The following is a 21,287-nucleotide window of genomic DNA, read 5'->3' as shown; positions in this document are numbered from 1 at the left end:
ACAAACCCATCAGCCACCAGGGGTTGCCTTTTTTTGGGGTTGTCAATGCAACTCTTCCCAGGAAGAGGCAGGCAGTGAGGATGATTCAGCGCTCCCTAGACTTCTCGCTCCCTTTTCTCTCCTCCACATTTCGCAGCAACCCCAGGGCACTGGACCAGGATCTCAAGAGCCAGGCTATGGCCCCAACTTCTCTCCCAACAAGTAGTGGGCATGGGTGTTAGACTTGGGAGCTGCGTCTGCTCTGTCTGCCTATGTGGTGCTCTGGGCAGCAGGAGACTTTCAGGTTCTGAGGCTCAGAGACTCTGATTCAGGTACTGCAAACAGGCCCATTGGCCTGAACCTCAGACACTGCCTGAACTGCAGTTGCCCCATGAGCTTTGTCCCTGAGGCCTTCAAGCACAACTCAAGCTCCTGAAGCCAGAGGAATGGACACTTGCTGTCTCGTAGAGGTAAAAAGACATCAAAGGGCGCAGAGAATGTGCACCAAACTTCTGGACGTGGCAAGAGTGGAAGAGACAGACCCACAATTGCTGCATGTCTTCAAGGTTCTGGCCCACCCAGGAAGGGAGAGTTGTGTAAACACAGGCCCCCAAGTCTACAGAGCTACTGGATTTAAAAGCAAATACTGTAGTGAACATTTAAATAACAAGTAAACACTGTTCATTTCTGAAGCATTTGGACTTTCAGTGTCATGGCTATCAAAGGAAGACAGAATAGTGCCCAGAACAGATGAGAACAACTTTAAGGTCTAGACACTGTGAAATACAACATTGCTTTGAGGAAAGATGAAGTGCTGCAGCCTGTGACAACTTGAGCAAGACTTGAGGGATCGTGTGCAGGAAATGCATCAAAGGGCAGACATCAACCAGACAAGCTCACCTGTGTGGAAAATAAGGAATGCGGAAGGGAATAAAAAATGACCAATAATAAAAACTCTGAGAATTTATCTTAAAGAACTGAGTTTGCTAGGTGGTGGGACGGGAGGCAAAGGGGATAAGAAGAGACTTAGAGCAGGGGAGGTAGGACACTCCTACTTGTTTCACAGGACACTGTGAAGCAGTTTTGTAAAGCACAGGGCCTGAACTAGAAAGGAGGGGTTTCTATAGTACCTACATGCAAATACACATCACTATACAGCACTAACACAGGCCACCCATGAAATATCCTACATGTATGATGCTGAGTGAAAAGACAGTGGGGAAACTCCCCAGGCCATGCCCACTCCAGGCCACGAATGGCTGGTGGTGAGTAGAGACGATGAAAAGGCAGAGCAGTGAGACTGTTCTGGGTGGTACTGAAATGGTCCATAAGTGTCCTTAAACAGTTTTCAAACCATGGGCTGCCTCTATTGCAGTCAAGGGGCTTCATTATTATGAGACATCATGATGGCTCAAGAATTGTAACCCCAGTACCCACTAGGTCCCAGTGCCAATGATGGGAAATGGGGATGGAAAACTGAGTGTATCACCTAATAGCTCTTAAAGAAGAGCAAGAGGAGAAGCAAAGGAGAAACAGGAAGTTCTCCTGCCAGAACAGACACTTGCTGCTGGGCCTTCCAGCCTCTCCCTTCTGGGGGGTTCGAGGGGTACGACCATGTTTGGTCTCAGGCTCAGAGCCAGGGAATGGCTCAGCTAATTTGTGTCCATCAATACTGTGTGTCAGATCGTGTGACCCAGAAACATAGAGAAGAGTGAGTGCTATTTCCTGTTCTATCAAATGAGGCCAGGAAATTGGTTTTTTAGAATAAGGACATGAATGTCTACATCAAGTAGAGGCACTTTTTATACCAAAGAAACAGTTTTCCTGGAAGCTATAGATGGAATATTCTGTAATCACAAGCAATCCTGGCCTTTAGGATATTTCAGAGGCTAGGGCAATAATACAGCAGGTAGGGCATGTATTTTCCTTGCACACAACTGATCCTGGTTCAATCTCTGGCATCGCATTATGGTTCCATAAGCCAGCCAGGAGTTTTCCTTGAGTGGAGAAAGGAAGCCCTGAGTACTGCTAGATGAGACCCAACTTTCCTAAAAAAAAAAAAAAGAATATTTCATCAAACCAACAGGTTTGTCATAGGTTTTAGAGTAAAAAGCAGATTAAAATAGGACATACAGGGGCCGGAGAGATAGCATGGAGGTAAGGCCTTTCATGCAGGAGGTCATCGGTTCGAATCCCGGCATCCCATATGGTCCCCCATGCCTGCCAGGAGCAATTTCTGAGCCTGGAGCCAGGAATAACCCCTGAGCACTGCCGGGTGTGACCCAAAAACCACACACAAAAAAATAGGATATACAGAGAGCATAAGCAATGGAAAATATACCAACTTAGGTATAAAGCGAGCTAGAGTTGTGACCCAAGAAGCTTGTATAAGGGAGGCCCCGAGCCCCTCGCCACATCCCAGCAATGCTGGATGTGGCCAGCAAAAAGCTCAGTGACAGTGGAAGGATCCATTCCAAAGCCTCAGGTCTCCAGAAGACTGTGATGTAGGATCAGTGCCAGAGACTTGTTCTTGTCTGTATAATTTTTTAGTTTTTTCAAGGGAGCTGTTTGGAGTTTGAAATGATGATGAAAGCAAAAGCTTCCCACACCTCGATTCCACAGCCTAGACCCACTAAGTCAGCAACTGTCTGGGCTGGAGGTACCCTCCAATGCTGATGAGACTGGGAAGAGGAGGAGAATTGTGCAGGGAATCTGCTGGCTTCCCAATGCCTCTCTTCAGCCTTTCAGAGGAGATGCTCTGAAGAAGAGGGGCCCACACTCAGAAAGATCCCCTGTCCCCACCAGGTGGAATATGGCTTCTTTCCTTTCTATAATATGTTAAGTCCTCACCAAGCTATGCAATCACTAGGGGAAGGGGGATGCTTTTTAAGGAGACGAGGCAGCAAGACCAGAAGATTCTTGCAGTCTGGGCAGGGAAGCACTCTCATAGTGTGGGCAGTGTGGGGAGCACTCTACGTTTCCTGAATCTGTACATGGAGCGAGTCTGTGCCTTCTTCCAGGGAGAGAAAGGGGAAGCATGCAGAGATTGGTTGTCTGTCCCCACCCCTCTTCCCTCACAAGGGGGCTGGAATAACCTCAAATCAGCCTGAACACAACCCACTCAGGATCTGCTTTCAAACATCATAGTCTGGTAGGTCACTGCACAGGATTTCAGAGAATTGTTTGGAGCCAAGGATAAAGGGAGTGCTGGGAATGTGGAGTTCTCTGTGGTTGTTGATGTGAGGCTATGGATCCTCAAATCAAAGTTCCTGTAGTACAAACTATACCCCCCAACCCCCAGACATGCCTGCCATCCAGCAGGGTCCCCAATCCCAGAAGGCACAGAACATTTCAGCCAACATGGTGGCTACCATGTCCCAGCTGCCCAACACACTCAGAGGAAGAATGAACAGGTAGGTGCCCCAAGCCCCAGCAAATACGGGAGATCCCATCCTTTTGCCATGTTCTGAACACTTGGTCCTGGGTCACAAAAAGGGAACCCCAAAGAGAGGGAGATCACCTCTTGGGTCCCAGTTGTTGGCACAAGCGCAGGAGTGGAAATGACCCTGTCACTTGTGCCTCGGTGGACAGAAGCCTCTGAAAACAAGAATCAGTCTCTACACCAGGTACCTGGACTGACCGTGTATTAGGGGAATAGCTTTGAGAAGTTCAGGACAGGGGAGGAGATCATGGGTACAGGGAAATGGACAAGGACAGGCAAGCAGTGAGAGAATGAGGAGAAGCAGGAGATGAAGGTGGGTAATAAATAAGGCCAGAGTGTGGGGGCGGAAGGTGGGTGAATCTCAAGACTAGAGTACTCTCCCTAAGGCTCCATCTTCACTGGTTTTACCCCATTCAGCAGTTAGAATGCTGAAACTCTGAGCTTCTAGGACGTGTGAAACTAAAAAGGAAAAATTCAAGTCTATACCAGGGAGTAGAGATTTGGGGTAGCATTGGGTGGCAAAGAAGGAACTGCAACAAGTCCCTGGGACCCTGAGCTATTAGTGAAAGCAGGCAAAACCACTGTGTGTGTGTGTGTGAGAGAGAGAGAGAGAAAGAGAGAGAGTGTGTGTGAGGGTATACAAGCATATGTGTGTGCGTGTATACAAGCATGAGTATGTGTAGATTACAATGTATGCACAGTGTTTATGTATAAAGGCATGCATGCAAATCTGTGTGTATAGAAAAAAATTAAAGGAACTTGTGTCTATACTATAAGTGTAGATTTGGGGTGACATGTGATGCCAAGATGGGAACAGCAGCCCTGAGAGTCAAGGCAGTTTGGAAATATAAGGGCTTCTGAGGCAAGTTTCAGGGATGGGTGGGGACAGGTGGAGATGAGGGTACCTACTTCTAAGGCTCGCAGAGCCTCTGACTGCAGTCTTAGGCACCTGGACCACCAGGCATGTGGGGATCCCTCTAAAGCCATGTACACCTCTGGGGCCCCACATCTGCACTCAGAGAAATCTGAGCTAATGGACTATTCTCTGCAACATCTTCCTTGACATTTTCTCTATTCTTTTTTTTTTTTTTTTTTTTTTGGTTTTTGGGCCACACCCGGCGGTGCTCAGGGTTACTCCTGGCTGTCTGCTCAGAAATAGCTCTTGGCAGGCACGGGGGACCATATGGGACACCGGGATTCGAACCAACCACCTTTGGTCCTGGATTGGCTGCTTGCAAGGCAAACGCCGCTGTGCTATCTCTCCAGGCCCGACATTTTCTCTATTCTTACAGCACCCACATCTTCCCCAAGCCCCAAGGTGTGAATCCTCTCTCTCATCTCACTGTTAATAGAAGCCCCAGACCCACTTCTAGCCACTGCCTTCTGTATTGTCTTCCTCTCTTACTTGCCTGCCCCCTCTGTCCTTCACACAGTCCTATTGAAGGGTCCCCTCTAACCCCCACAGGCCTGCAGCCTGCCTTCTGCCTCCATATGTCAGCAATCTATTCCTCTGGAGCCAAGACAGCCTCATCCTCCCCTCTGAAATGAGTCCTATCTTCCTCTTGACCCAGCACGGACACTAGAGGCCCAGGACTGCTACCTCATCATCTGGCTCCACATGGCTTCTTCTTGTGGGCTGATGGACACAGAACTTGCAAGCCTGAATCTCTGTTCAGGGCCTGACCTCAGCTCAACAACTGCAGCATGAGTGGGACAGAGGCTGGGTCATCCCTCACAAAACAGTCAGGGAGTGGGCAGCCCTCCTGGGCCCAAGGCCTCTGTCTTCTCTCCCCTCAACAGGGATCCCCTAGCCTCTTCCTCTCCACTAGAAAAAGTGGTGGCCTGGAATCTCCATAGCTGAAAATTTAGTGACAAACCCTCCCACTGGGTCCAAAAAGGAGATTCGGTGGCCTTCTAGGAGATGAAGGATGGGAGCAGGCACAAAAGAGAAAGGAAAATGTGCAAGAGAGGTTTCAGGGGTACAGATGCCAGAAGAAGGAGTGGTAGTGAGGAAGGCCCAGAAAAAGGGGTAATAGTCACTTCTGACGTTCAGAAAGGCTAAGTTGGGCTAGTGGACTTGGAGCATAGAATGTGAGCGTGGGAGCTTCAGGCTCCATCTCCGGCATCACATGGCCCCCCAGCACAGAGCTGAGAGCTCTGTCACTTCTTAAGTATGGTGAAAAAAGAAAAAAATTTAAAAAGGCAAGATGGGGGGAGCCAGAGTGACAGCACAGTGGCTTGCCTTGCACACAGACTACCTGGGTTCGATCCCATATGTTCTCTCAGAGCCTCCCAGGAGTAAATTTTTAGGGCAGAGTCATGAGTAACACCCTTGAGCATTGTCAGGTATGACTTAAAAACAAAAACAAAAACAGATAAATGAAAAAGATATTTGGGACTTTCCAAACCAATCGGGCTGTTGTCCTGAGGACTCAGTAGTATCTCCCTGGCGCCTGGGGCGCACCCATGGCAAAGAGGCTGGGCATTTCCCGTATTCTCTTTACCATGCCCACATAACAGGAGAGAAAGGCTTCGACAAGACATCACTGCAGCGCGAGCGGAGTGCAGGGGGCGTACCCTGTTCTGGGAAACAAACAGGAAGTTATGTCTGCCACGGGGTCACATGATTCACACCAGTCTGCATCCCAGGAACCAGTTCGTGTGCTCAGTACCAGGTTCCCACCTCTCCTGTCTCATGGGCCGCATCCCTGACACCCATGCAGGTCAAGCCCAAAATTCCACAGGCCACCACCTGCCACCTCAGAAGGCCTTCAGGGGACTCCATCACCCTCCCACTATTGCCTTAAAATGTTCAAGGACCCAAGGGCTGAGGATCAAAACTCCAGGACTCAGTCATTCATCCTGCTTCCCTGACTCCATCTCCCTCAGAAAAACTGAACAAGATTTATTCAATACTTTTCAAATATTTCTTGGCTGTAGGACTATTGTCTATTAACATGTGGCTAACCCAGATTCAATACTCAGAAACCCATATAGTCCCCTAAGCACCACCAAGAGTGGTTCCTAAATGCAGAGCTGAGGATAACCCCTGAGCATCCCCAAATGTACCCGCCCAACCAAAAATAAATAAATAAATAAATAACCCACTCGAATCTGTAAAGTAAGGTAAATCTGTAAAGTAAATCTGTAAAGTAAAGCCAGTGTAAGTGGAGTATCAGAGGATGAAGGAAGGACGGGTCTTCCGTGGCCCCAAAACCTATCTATTGAGGCCCAGTCACCTTCAGCACAGATGGGCTAGGCCATTCTCCCATCTCCAGGCTTCTCTATAGAGCTCTGAGTCTATGATTAAGTCATAAGCAACACCCATGACTCGTAACACCTGGTCTCAAGCATGTGTGTTGTGTGCATGAGGGGTGAGAGGACCAGAAAGGAAATGGCCAAATGGCCATGATCTGGGGGGCAGTAGTGAGATGGGAACCCAATGAGGACACACAGACACACAAGGATACACATTTACACCACACACACACACACACACACACACACACACACACACACACTCACCATGTATTGGTAGGCTTGATGGGCTTGTGAGAGGGGAAAAGTTTAACAGGACATTGGCCTCTACCAGAGACTCAGGTAACCAAGCTTTCCAATCCACAGCTTCCTCACCAGAATGAGCCTATTCTCTTGCCCAGGCCTTGGTTTTCCAAAAGGAGAACAATTACTCTCTGAGGACCCAAGTGGGTGCCAAGGCTCAACTAATAGAGATTTTCCCAAACTTATGGGACTCCTGAGTGGTACTACCTGATTTTCATGGCCCTCAGTATGGAGCCTCCCACATAAGGAACAGCACCTTAACATTGGGAATCCTTAACATTCTGACTTCTAGAGAAGGTGGACACTGACAGGAAGTCATGAGAAAAACCACATGGGTGGTTGGGTGGTTGGCAGGGACCCTGTGCTCCAGAACAGGGACCACTCACTCATACACACACACACACACACACACACACACACACACAACATACACACACAACCCACACAACCCCTACATATTGGTACTCACTTGCTGGTGAGATGAAGCTTAGGAGAGAGCCCATTTTCTCCAAAAATGGTGATGAAGACGTTGGCATCTGTCCCTGCACCACGAACATCCCCTGTAGCTGTAACCACTTCGTACACTGCAGAAGGGAACAGGAGAACATGGTGGACTCAGGGGGGCCCAGAAATGATGTGGCTGTGAACAGCCAACATTCCTGTTATCTCACATGGGGAGACCAGCCACGAAGGACTCAGTGAGGCCTTGCTACATCCTCCAAACCCCTGAGACCAGCATCAGCCCACGAAGGTTTCCACCACAAGACCAAAGCCATCTGCCAAGTTTATCCTAGGCCTGTAGGCAGTGGAACAAGCTGGGACACAAGCCAAACAGTGTCAACCCTGGCACCTTGCCCAAGAAGCTCAGAGGCCTGGACTGCCTCTCTCCAACTCTGCTGGGACCTCCAAGACATCACTTCCAGATTTGTGCCAGTGCAAGTCCTCCATTAACTCCTTCCTGGGTGCTGACTCTACAATATTAAAACATGCCACCCAAAGGTTGGCTGCTCTGGGGCACCTTTGGGAGCACAGGCTCCCTTTCTCTTTGTCCCCTTGAAGTTATTGTCTACCATTGATGTCTTTTCTGTGGAAGACCTTAGTTCTGAGAGCCCCCCCAGCAAGGCGCCATGGGCAGAAGAAAGGAAGCAGAACCTTTGAGTGACTTCCAGTCTCTTGTGATAACCAGTGTCCTCATCCTCACTACATCCATCTGAGTGGTGCCTGCACCCCCACAGGCTCTGGAACCCTCCTGGGGTTAGTGCCAGCACCTGAAGGCTGGCCACATGGCTTGTACCCACTCAAGGTGCTTCTAGATAGATCGTTCAGGGAAAATTAAATTCTAGAACCACATCACATGAGAGAAGTCAAATGCTGTGAATATTTAAGTTGACAAAAATAAGAGTCTGGGATACAAAGGAAGAATAAACTACCTCAGTCATAGACCAAAAAGGACACAGCTACTTCTTAAATGAGATGTTATCCACTAATATTGAATAAATTGAACTTTATAACAATGAAAACAACTCAGCAGAATAAGAAAGAAAAGAAGTTATTTGTAGATACCCAACAAAAAAACTCATGCAGGAAGTTTAAAGAATCCACAGAGCTAGAGGCCAGAGAGAGATAATACAAAGGCTAAGGCACTTGCCTTGCCAACTCAGATTTGAATGCTGGCACTGCCCTTTGTCCCCTGAGCACCGCCAGAAGTGATCCCTGAGAATAGAGGATTAAGGATTAAGGATTAAGCCCTGTTGGCATGAGTGTGGCCTTAAAACAACAGATAATAATAATTTAGTAACAAAGGTCAATCAGGTAGGATATGTTAAATGGGCAATAATTCAATAATTCTCATTAAAGTTACACATTTGGGTGGTATCAGGGCATTGTATGCATGAAACCTTATCACTACCAGTTTTGTAAATCATGGTACCTCAATAAAAACAATAAAAACACTCCATTTTTAGGTATTTACCCAAGAGAAATATAAAAACATACCCACAAAGACAACTTTCTTCAAAATAGCCAAAATAGTTCCGGAGAGATAGCATGGAGGTAGGGCATTTGCCTTGCATGCAGAAGAATGGTAGTTCAAACTCCAGCATCCCATATGGTCCCCTGAGCCTGCCAGGAGCGATTTCTGAGCATAGAGCCCTGTGTGCAACTGGGTATGACTCCCCCCAAAAATAGCCAAAAATATCTAACATATCTACCCCATGAATGACAGGGAAGATAAGCATGATAGAGACACACACACTACTCCCCATAAAAGGGAATCAGGGAGGTAGAAGAGTAGTGAAGATGTGGAAAATGCTCAACATAAAAGCAGAGTGATAACTCAGTTGGTAGAGCATATCTCTTGCATATACAAAACCCAAAGTTTGACCCCTGGCCCCATATGGACCCCTGAGCACTCCTGAATGTAGACCAGTTTTCCCCAAACAAGCAAATTTAGCATTGCCTTGTGTAAATTCTGTTCCCACAATAGCATCAATTCTTATTATAGGCAATTCCTTTAAATAGTTTAAAAATTAAAAAGGAAAAAGTATTGACATGTGCCAGACAGACAAATCTCAAACTTGTTAGAACATGTTATGCTAAGTAAAATAATTCAGAGACATTATATAATGCCTTCTACATAAAAACCTTGAAAGATCAATTGAATCCATAAAAACAGAACAGGGATTAAGAGGGGCCCAGGGAACTTCAGGGGAATCATATAAACATTGCTTGTATAGATTGGTTAGTATTTATACAGACGTAATTGCCAATTCTCATCAAACAGCAAGTCAAAAACAGAAGCATCTTATTTTTCATAAAACTGAAAGATGAATTAAAAATTTAACTAGGCAGGTCATAAAAAAGGCATGCAAGGAGCCAGAGAAATAGCATAGAGGTAGGGTGTTTGCCGTGCATGCAGAAGAATGGTGGTCCAAATCCCTCATCCCATATGGTCCCCCGAGCCTACCAGGAGTGATTTCTGAGCATAGAACCAGGAGTAACCCCTGAGGTCTGCCAGGTGTGACCCAAACCTCACCCCCCAAAAAAGAAGGCATCCAGACCACCAATAAACATATGGAAAAATCTTAGGTATCACTTTTTAACCAGAGAAATGTGAACTGAAAGGACAATGAGATACTGATACATACCACATTAACTAAAATATTAAGAATGACAGCATCAAGTATAGGCAATAATGAGGAACATAGGCTCTTATACTTTGCTGGTGGGGTGTAAATTGGTACAAACACTCGTAGCTCAGCATATGTCCACCCTATAATCGAGTAATTCTACTTCCAATTATAGATCAGAGAGAAATGTCTGTGCACGTCCATCAGATGATGTGTACAAGAGTTGTACTAGCTTTATGTGTGATAGCTAAATATTGGCCCAACTCCAAATAAATGTCCATCAACAATAGAATGGTTAAATAAATGTTGACACATAGAGTGCCATCCTACAGAACAAAAAAAAGAACAAACTGCATAGCACATCACAACATGGATAGATCTCTCAAATACTCTAACAAAAACTAGACCTTACAAAAAATCTACACAGTCTGATTCCATTTGTGCACAGTTCCGGAACAGGAAATACTAATCAGTGGTGATAGAATCAGGAGAGCTGTTACCCCTGGGCAGGACAGTCAAGGATCTTTCTAGAGGCTGCAAATGTTCTTGTCCTGATTAGAATGAGAGCTACACAGCATGTCTGTATATAGATCTTCAACACACTGTACCTATAAGTGCTTGTGCTTATGAATATCATTCCACAAATTTTGTAAAAAGTTAAATTAAAAGAGCTCAATTCTAATAACTAAAAACCATGTAGTAAAAGACAGACACTTGTGTTTCACTCTAGAGGAGAGGATTCTAATGAAAAAAGTCCCCTGGTCATCACAAAGAATGACCAGCAACAGTGCTGGTTGCTCCTAGCTCAAAGCCTGGCAAATGGGGGTGGTTGAATAATTAATTGCCTGCACAGATGATGAAATGAAAATGGATGATGGAACTAAACTCATCCAAATTTGAATCCTTATACTATGGCTATGTGTCTATGTGGCTTCAACACAATTTTACTGAGTCTCCGTGCTTTTCTCTCCTTCCATTTCCCTCTGGCCATCATGTAGGATAGGTCATTTCTTCCTTGAAAGCTCATGGCCAACCAAATAAAATAGAATTTTCCATGTTTATACTCACTGCCCTAGCATTTTCACATCTGGAAATTTATCTGAGCAACTATCTTTCATAATTTCCTCAAAGATCTATCTCCCTGAAGTGGGAGATACTTGTCATTATTATCTTCATAGCCACCTTCCCATCATCACTTTCACTGTCATTACCAGCCCCACCACCATCTTCAAAACCACCATCACCATCCTCATCAGTACCACCAACATTATTATTGATACCACTGTCACCATTTTCTTTGTCATCATCAGCATTAGTAACAATACCCTCATCCATACCATAGTCTCCTTCCTCATCAACAATATCACGATCCTCCTCCTCCTCAGTACCATCAGCACTATTTTTGTCTCCATTATCATCACCAACACCACTTCCATAGTCATCCTGACCATCAGCTCCATTGACAATATTATCAAGGAGGCCCCTTTAAGAGGCAGACCCCCTGGGTAGGCTTCAGGAGAAGAAAGTATCCACCACAAGCTTGTATGGTGGCCTTTGAGATCACTTTAGAGCTCTTAGGTGGCTCATTTTTTCTTTTTTTAAATATCTTTATTTAAACACCTTGATTACAAAAGTGATTATGGTTGGGTTTCAGTCATAAGAATACACCCCTTCACCAGTGCAACATTCCCACCACCAATGTCCCAAATCTTCTTCCTTCCCACTCTACCCCTGCTGTACTCTAGACAGGTTTTCCACTTCCCTCATTCATTCACATTGTTATGATATTTCTCAATGTAGTTATTTCTCTAACTGCACTCACCACTCTTTGTGGTGAGCTTCATGAGGTGAGCTGGAACTTCTAGCCCTCCACTCTTTTGTCTCTGAAAATTATTGCAAGAATGTCTTTCATTTTTCTTAAAACCCATAGATGAGTGAGACTATTCTCTGTATCTCTTTCTCCCTCTGACTAATTTCACTCAGCATAATAGATTCCATGTACATCCATGTATGGAAAAATTTCATGAATTCATCTCTCCTGACAACTGCATAATATTCCATTGTGTATATGGACCACAGTTTCTTTAGCCATTCATCCGTTGAAGGGCATCTTGGTTGTTTCCAGAGCCTGGCTATTATAAATAGTGCTGCAATGAATATAGGTGTAAGGAAGGGGTTTTTCTATTGTATTTTTGTGTTCCTAGGGTATATTCCTAGAAGTGGTATAGCTGGATCGTATGGGAGCTCAATTTTTGGAGGAATCTCCATATCGCTTGAACTAGTCAGCATTCCCACCAGCAGTGGATAAGAGTTTCTTTCTCTCCACATACCCACCAGCACTGCTTGTTCTCATTCTTTGTGATGTGTGCCAGTCCCTGAGGTGACTCACTTTTTCTGACAGGGTTTGCCTTATTAGGGGGGCTTATAGCCTCCACTTCCTTCATGCAGTAGACGAGCAGCCCTCCACCCCCTTATTACTGGGTAACTCCAGTGTGACCTAGAGGTGACCCAAGAAACAGAGAAGGAAACCTTAGGACTTTCTCCTTCTTCTCTATCACATTCACCAAGATTCTCTTTGTAACGCAAGAAGACAGATTCAGGGGGAGTAGAGGAGAAACAATCCTGGAGGTGAGGAGGTGACCATTATGACCCAGCTGAGGCTCTGTGTGTCCCCACAACATACATCTCCCTCATTGATCACTTGTGTTCTGAAGCTGACTGCACAGCCTCAGGGGTTTATCCATATCCCTTAGAAATGCCCACCTCAGCTTGCTCACTCTGGCTTTGATTTCACCAAAGCAAGCACCAGTGAGACCAGCCAGATTCAAGAAGGGACTGGAACTAAGTTTCCGAAGTTAAGATGGAGAGAGAAGAAAAGAGAGAACTAGAACAAGTCCATGGATTGGCACAGAAGTAGGCATTCAGTAAATATCAGGAGGAGGCTATGGAAATAGCCTGGAGGTCTGACATGCATATCCAGAACCCCACGGTCCTCCTGGGAGTGACCCCAAGTAATGAGCTAGAAGTAGCTCCTGAACACTGCACTTTGGCTGAAGAATATTCAATAAAAATTGTGTACATGAAGAAATCTAGTGCTGGAGGATCTTCAATAAATATTGTGTGCACAGAGGAACATGGACCGGAAAGACCTTTGGGCCACTTTGGAGGGAGCACAGAGAATCTGAATGCCTGGAAGAACCAGGCAGGTGGCCCAGCATGTGAAGCAGACCTGAGAGGAGGGGTGGAGACTGCGATAAACTGCAAGTCTGTGGTCTATGCACTTCAGAGTTAAAAATACAGTCTGGGGCCCAGAGAGATAGCACAGCGGTGTTTGCCTTGCAAGCAGCTGATGCAGGACCAAAGGTGGTTGGTTCGAATCCCGGTGTCCCATATGGTCCCCCGTGCCTGCCAGGAGCTATTTCTGAGCAAACAGCCAGGAGTAACCCCTGAGCACCGCTGGGTGTGGCCCAAACCCCCCCCAAAATACAGTCTGAAGTGACAGTACAGTGAGGAGGGCATTCAATCTCCAGCAACCCCTATGGTCTTGGGAGCACCATCAGGAGTAATTCCTGAATACAAAGCCCAGAGTAGCCTCTTGGCATTTCCGGGTAGGTCCCCCAAACAAACAAAAACTTCTCAACATTATAAAGTGAAAATCTTCCATCTCTGCTGACAATAAACTAGCCCCTGGGTCCCCGTTCACCACCTTTTGACATCCCTGGGGAGAAGGTGAAGCATTTCAAGGCTGAATCGTAGGTTGCAGGGAAGGGACTGCAAAGACAATGCCCTGAGGCCCGGCTGCCCTCCCCAAAGGGCCATCGCATATCTTAGCATATCTTAGCTCATTCCCAGGCCTGTATCCATGAGGAGACAAATGCCACCGCCTCAGCACACCCAGGTAGCTATGCCAGCTGCATGCAGAACCGGGCAGGAAAGCAACTCTTGGGATAGGCAGGGCCTGAAGAGTGTGGACATGGAACTCCGGCCTCTTCAGGGTCACCAAGAATACACAGGTACAGGCAGGATACTGTGCTTCTGTTCAACAGGGACCCTCATGTCGTGCCTGTGCCAGGGGCTCACAGCAAGGAGATACAGTACAGACACAATGGGAGCCTCTTGGAGAAAGGGTGAAGGAACCTGAAATTCTCCCTCAAAAAGGGGACGGCGTCCAGGGGGTACTCTGTGTCCTGTACCCTCACACCCATGCCCCATGCCATTGTGCCCCACAACCCTCACCCGGCCCACACCTTTGGCCTTGTAGTACTCATGCTCCAGCTCCTCCTCATCGCCCTCCGAGTCATATTCCCGCAGTTCCTCCTCGTACAGGCCAAGGAAGTCGATGTCCTTCTTTCTCTTCTTTTTCTTCTGGGGCATCATTTTGTCAGCAGCCCCTGCCGAGCACCCAGCTGCTCACCGTGCCCAACTTGCCCACCTCTTTGGACCCCGTCCTCCCTCCCTGAGTGCCTGAGGACCTAGGGCCTCCTACATTCAGATCTGGGGGTGCAGAGCCTATGCAGGGGACCAGGTGTTCACAGGGCTGCAGCCACGCAAAGCAGAGCCCAGAATTTTGCCTCTACCCTTCCTGTCCTGGTCCCCTCTCTGCCACCCTCCTGGGCCCCCACACCCAGCCCAGACCTTCTCCTCATCACATATTTATGAGGACCAGGCCAGCACCTGCCTTCCCTCATGCGCCAACTCCTCTCCTGAAGGGAGTCGGGTGTCACAACCTAGATATGTGACTCCCGCTTAGCCTCACAGCAAGGATGGGGCCTGGACACCTCCCAGTCACCACAGGGGCAGTGGGTGCCGCCAGCCAGGCTAAACCCTCAACTTCTTGGTGTCAGTGCTCAGGCCCCCTGGGCTTCTGAGACCTAGCCCCAATGTTATTTGTGACTGTGGGGTTTCTTTCTCACTGTCTCTATCTCTATTTGTCCCTCTAGCTCTGTCTTCCTGTCTCTCTCCTTCTCTGTCTCTGATCTCTCCAATGTCTCTCTGTAATTCTCTGTCTCTTTATCTCTCACTTACTCTTACACTGTCTCTCTTCTCTCCCTCTAACTCTAACTCTGTCTCCCTTTATTCCCTCTCACTCCTTTTTTTTTTTTTTTGGTTTCTGGGTCACAGCCAGCAGCACTCAGGGGTTACTCCTGGCTCTATGCTCAAAACTCGCTCCTGGTAGGCTCGTGGGATGCCAGGATTTGAACCCCACCAGGAGTGGTCCCTGAGCACTGCTGGGTGTGGCCCAAAAAGCAAGGATCATTTCCAGTAACCCCCACAACACAGGTACAGACACACATGCACACACACAAACACACATACACAAACACACACACACACACACACACACACACACGGCAGGGCTATTTTTATTCAAATATAGCAGTGACTGGGGCCATTAATTGTGAAATTGATTGTGAAATCAATTCTTATATAGCTTACCTAGGCCAAGATCAGAACTCTCAAGCTTCAATCCTAGTGGGGGTAGCACCCAGAGAGTTTGGGAGGTTTGGGGAGGTTATTTGTTTTGTATTATTTCCAGGGGTCTCAAACTCGCGGCCCTCGGGCCACAAACGGCCCTCCATACAACATTTTGTGGCCCTGCCCTAAAGGAATCTTTTTTTTGTTTTGTTTTATTTTGGTTGTTTGAGTCACACCCCGCAATGTTCAAGGCTTACTACTGACTTTGCACTCAAGGATCACCCCGACTTTGCCTCCTGTGGCCCCCAGGTAAATTGAGTTTGAGACCCCTGCTTTAGACACTATGATTAATGATGCTGTTCCTAGGGCCTGGAGTGACAGTACATTGGGTACTTGCAGGTCAATCCTGGGTATCCCTTATGGTCCCCAGAATCTGCCAGGAGTGATCTCTGAGTGCCACACCAGGAGGGAGACCTTACATCGACAGTTAGGACCCAAAAACAAAAACTAAAAAAAAAATTTTTTTTGGTTTTTGGGCCACATCCAGGGTTACTCAGGATTACTCCTGGCTCTGTGCTCAGAAATCGCTCCTGGCTCGGGGGACCATATGGGACACTGGGGGATCAAACCGCAGCCTAGGTTAACATGGTCAAGGCATGCACCACCTCTCCGACCAAAAACTAAATAATTTTTTAATTAGGGGACTGGAAAGATAGTACAGTGGGTAAGGCATTTGCCTTGCATATTACTGACCTGGGTTGAATCCCCAGCATGCCATATGGTCCCCCATGTCAGTCAGAGTGATCCCTGAGCTCAGAGCCAGGAATAAGTCCTGAGCATCACCAAGTGTGGTACCCCCAGAAATAAAATAATAGACTATCCGATATCCAATGTTCCATTCCCACACTCATCACTAGTGCCAATGTCCCTTCCCCAATGCCTCAAAATACCCCCACAGTAACTGAGGTGTCAGACCAGTGTGAAGCCTGGTGCCCTGGAGTTCTCCAGCACCCATGGGAGAGCCAGATGTGCTGAGGGTGCCCGTGTGCTGACTTTCCTGAGGCAGCTCGGTGTTTTTACAACCCAAGGGGATAACCGGATAATGGGATAAAAGGGATAATGGGTAGGGGGACTACAGAGAGAGAAGAGAGGCTCACTGATGAAGTTGGGGCAGCATTCTGAATGCTCTACCCTCCCTGCCTGGGCAGCTTTGTTCCCACCCTGCTCCCAGGGACAACCCAACCGGGTCTCTGTCGGGGCCAATCAGCTCTGACCCAAAATGACCCAGGAAACTTCGCCTCCTCTCCTCCCCTATTCGGGAACCGGTAGAGATGGAAGAGTGAGATTCACTAGCGGGTGGCGCGCGCCCCCAGCTGGCACTATGTGAAATGACAGTTGTTAACTACATTTGTGTTCTTAGGCAGGAAAGAAAATGACTAAGAAAAGTCATTTTGCATTATGATCCGTTCCGTGCGGGGGGGGGGGGAAGAACTTAAAGTATTTATTTCGTATGAGGGCCCAATCAGGAACAAAGAATGCAATATGTATTGAAGTGGGGAGGTTTCCAAAATTTTTGAAATGAGAACATTTTTTGAAAATTCAGTGCCTGAGGACACAAATAAGGACACCTGAGGGGTCTGAAATAATGCCAAGTGTTGGGAAGGACAGTGGATGATTAGGACACTTTCATTGCTAGTGTTTGGGGACAATGGCACTGCTCCTTTGCAAGATTCTGCTAATTTCTTATAAAGCTAACCAGACATTGAGGGGCCAGAGTGACAGCACAGCAGGTAGGGCATTTGCCTTGCATGCGGCCACCCTGGGTTCAATTCCCAGCATTCATTATGGTCTCTCGAGCCTGCCACGAGTAATTCCTGAGTGCAGGGTCAGGAATAATAACTGAGCACTACCTGGTGTGGCCCAAAAACAAAAAACAAAACAACATAAAGCTAATTAGACTTTTCCCACATGGCCCTGAAAATCATCTCTTTAGTGAGTCTTCACCTAAGAGAGATAAAATATGCATGTCCAATCAAGATAGCGAGTAAATGCACACTTGGACTTTATTCGTGAGACTCTAAGACTCACACCAACTGGCCACTGCTGTTCACTGTTCCAAAGGACCAGAGGATGGTGTACACTGCAGCAAGAATGTTCCCTCAAAGCCTTATGCTAAGGAAAAGACATCAGATCAGGTTCTGGCTGCTGATGAGAATGCCCACTCCAAGCTCCTTAGCATGTGGCTCTTGTATGTGGCCCCACCTGTGACTGGCCAGGGATGGATGCTCAGGGCATCCTTCACAGCCCTGCCTCTGTCCCAGGCAAGACTTTGGACATCTGCAGAGTGGAAGCATGTCAGTTTCAGCCAGCCAGCGGGCAACCCTGAAGAGTGCAGAGAGAGGGGCTGGAATAATAGTACAGAGGGTAGGGCTCTTGCCTTCAACCCCAGGCATCCCAGATGGTCCACTGAGACCCATCAGGAGTGAATCCTTAGTGCGGAGCTAGGAGTAAACCCTGAGCATAAAGGGTGTGGAAAGAAAGAAAGAAAGAAAGAAAGAAAGAAAGAAAGAAAGAAAGAAGAAAGAAAAGAAAGAAAAGAAAGAAAGAAAGAAAGAAAGAAAGAAAGAAAGAAAGAAAGAAGAAAGAAAGAAAGAAAGAAAGAAAGAAAGAAAGAAAGAGAGAAAGAGAGAGAGAGAGAGAGAGAGAGAGAAAGAAAGAAAGAAAGAAAGAAAGAAAGGAAAGAAGGAAGGAAGGAAAGAAAGAAGAAAGAAAGAAAGAAAGAGAAAGAAAGAAAGAAAGAAAGAAAGAAAGAAAGAAAGAAAGAAAGAAAGAAAGAGAGAGAGAGAAAGAAAGAGAAAAAGAGAGAAAGAGAGAAAAAGAGAGAGAGAAAGAAAGAGAGAAAGAAAGAGAGAGAGAAAGAAAGAAAGAAAGAAAGAAAGAAAGAAGAACGAAAGAAAGAAAGAAAGAAAGAAAGAAAGAAAGAAAGAAAGAAAGAAAGAAAGAAAGAAAGAAAGAAAGAAAGAAAGAAAGAAAGAAAGAAAAAAGAGTTCACAGTCATGTGATAATGCTGACACTGAGTTCTCAGTAGTTCCATGTGAACAGATATGAATACCAAGGGTAGACAGGGTGACTCTGAACCTTGTCTGTGCCACTGCCATGTGTACATGCATGAGGCACATACACACAAGTGTGTGCACACACACAGTCACCTCCCTTCCACACAGTCTCCTCTCTTCCACTTTCTCAGTGAATTCCAGAACTCGCCTCTGGTCATGTCCTTCTCCGGTTCAAAGCTGTTCATTTATATCTCATATAAATGAGGGATGTTATCAGCCAGGATTCTGGATTTCAAGCATGAGAAATTAATACTGTCCTCAATGTTGATATGTACCTAAAATACTACTGTGAAAGATATGTAAGCCATTATGATCTAAATAAAAATTACAAAAAAGAAATTAATACTGTCCCAACTACAAACATGTTTGTAATCATGGTGCTTAAATAAAGATGTTAATTAAAATAGGAATTAATACTGCAGGGTAGATAGGGGAAAGGTCATGCTTTGTGTGCATATGCAGCCCCAAGTATGATCTCTGGCACCATCAAAATGACTCTGGTAGCACCAGCAGCACTGGGGCTACCAAGTACTGACTGTCCCAAGTACTGACTGTCCCATGCGAGTGGCTGAATATCACAGAAATGGGCTCCCAACCCCTTGAACACTGCTTGAAAGACACAAACAAACAAATAGCACTGCCTTAGTTTAAGTAGAAAAACGACTTATTTCAAAACTAAGGGGCGGGGGTAGATTTTATAAACTCCCAAAGAGCTAAGAACCAATTTTAGGGATTACACCATGCTGAAAAAGAAGTCTGGGTGAGTGGTGAGCAGATGAACTCTCCTTCACCCCCCCATTCGCCACTCATGCTGGAGCAGAACAGACTCTGCTTCCTTCTGCCAATTCAGAGTCCAGGGCTAAGCCCGGCCATGTGCCCTCAAGTAGCAAAAAGTGAGTGTGGGGTGTTTTCAGCACTCAGACTAGGAAGTGCTCCTGGAGCCAGACACTCAGAGGCAGAAGTTCATGATGCTGGTGGATTCTAGCGCTGAGAGTTGGCCATCTGGCCCACCTCTTCCCTCCCCTGCACACCACCCTGGAGTTAAAGAGGCATCCTGGCTTCCGAAGATGCCTGCACTTGATGTTTTCCTCCTGTGTTTGCACTGTGATTCACTTGACAGTCAACGGAACTTACCTGCTGGGCTGTGAAAACACTCTTGCTGCTTGGCTGTTCTGGCCGCCATCTCCAGGTGTGACACAGAATTGCTGATGCTGCTGGAAAGGATAAGTGTGACCTGGTCCCCTCAACTGCAGAGCCTCACCCCCGTCAGATGCATCAGTCAGATCTGGTCTGAGCCCTACTTGGAAGCCCATCTACTTCCCGTTCAGACTGTCACTCCTGCCTCCAGGTGTCCCCATCTTCACAGAACCCCCAAACTGCCCGAAGTAGTGGTTCTGCACTCCTCACAAACCCATATGTGTGCATGATACATGTCTGCACAGACAGATACACATGTGAGCGGTATGGTATATTGCATGTAAACCATGTTCATACATATGCACCTATGAATAGGTGTGTACATACCCTGTGCGTGCAGTGTGTATGGTGCAGACATGTGTGTCCATGTGTGTAATAAACATGTGCACAGCCTGCACACACATAAAATCATATATGAATGCTCAATCCATATACATACATGCACAGACATATGCACACACACAAAGCCAGAGTCACAATCTTTGCTACGTGAACCATTTATCTGGTTTTATTGGAAATTGATGGTCTTTATAACACCGTGGCAGATACCAAGCCACTTGATATTGTTCTGAGGCCAAAGTCACAGCCATTACTCTTGCATCAGTCACTCAAAGACAACCACAGCTCAGGCTCCCGGCAAAGTTTGCATGGAATAAACAGCACCCCCAGCCCCTCCATCTACTAGGAAGCAGTGAAGCTCTCTCTCTCTCTCTCTCTCTCTCTCTCTCTCTCTCTCTCTCTCTCTCTCTCTCTGTATCTCTGTCTCAGTCTTCGTCTCTTGCCAGAGCCAGGGAGGGTCACTCCATTCCACAATACACCCCCAGCTTCTCCATTCCCATATCTCCCTTTTCTCTCTGGGGAAATCTGCTAGGCAGCTCCTGGGAGGGGACATAAGGCAGCCATAGACCCATTTTGTCTCCACACACAGGAAACCCCCACAGCAGCAGTGGTGCCAATTGGGCTGCCACTACCACCACCACCACCCATGGGCACCTGCAGGACCTCTGGGAGATGACAGCAGGCCTGGAAGGGCCAAGAAAGCCCTTATAGGGCCACACACATCTTCAGCTCTGGTGCATTGGGGCAGGGAATAATTGAGTCCAAACATTCCCGCCGAATACCCCGTTTATGTATCTTGATCAAGTGTCAGCTAAAAACATACAAACTCATCTACATAAGAATCAGTTCAAGCCATTAGGTTTTGGAGAAGAGCTATGGCTTCATGATGGGAGCTCAGACAAGAGGCTAAAGAAACTGTGGTACATATACACAATGGAATATTATGCAGCTGTCAGGAGAGATGAAGTCATGAAATTTTCCTATACATGGATGTACATGGAATCTATTATGCTGAGTGAAATAAGTCAGAGAGAGAGAGAGAAAGATGCAGAATGATCTCACTCATCTCTGGGTTTAAAAAAAAAAGAAAGACATTTTTGCAATAATAAT

The 21,287-nt window shown here is 46.6% G+C and overlaps 1 protein-coding gene across 1 annotated transcript in view; it reads right to left on the bottom strand.

Moving 5' to 3' along the window:
• Nucleotides 1-14,487, bottom strand: part of LOXHD1 (lipoxygenase homology PLAT domains 1) — a 154,297-nt gene extending 139,810 nt beyond the window's left edge. The window contains 2 exon segments of the mRNA XM_049781504.1: nt 7,452-7,566; nt 14,358-14,487. Of these exon segments, the coding sequence (XP_049637461.1) occupies nt 7,452-7,566; nt 14,358-14,487 (245 nt within the window).
• Nucleotides 14,488-21,287: the final 6,800 nt, after the last annotated feature.

Source organism: Suncus etruscus, chromosome 10 (genome assembly GCF_024139225.1).
Source record: "Suncus etruscus isolate mSunEtr1 chromosome 10, mSunEtr1.pri.cur, whole genome shotgun sequence".
NCBI lineage: Eukaryota > Metazoa > Chordata > Mammalia > Eulipotyphla > Soricidae > Suncus > Suncus etruscus.
Note: the sequence above shows the minus strand (reverse complement) of the source record. Positions and strands in the feature narration are given on the sequence as shown.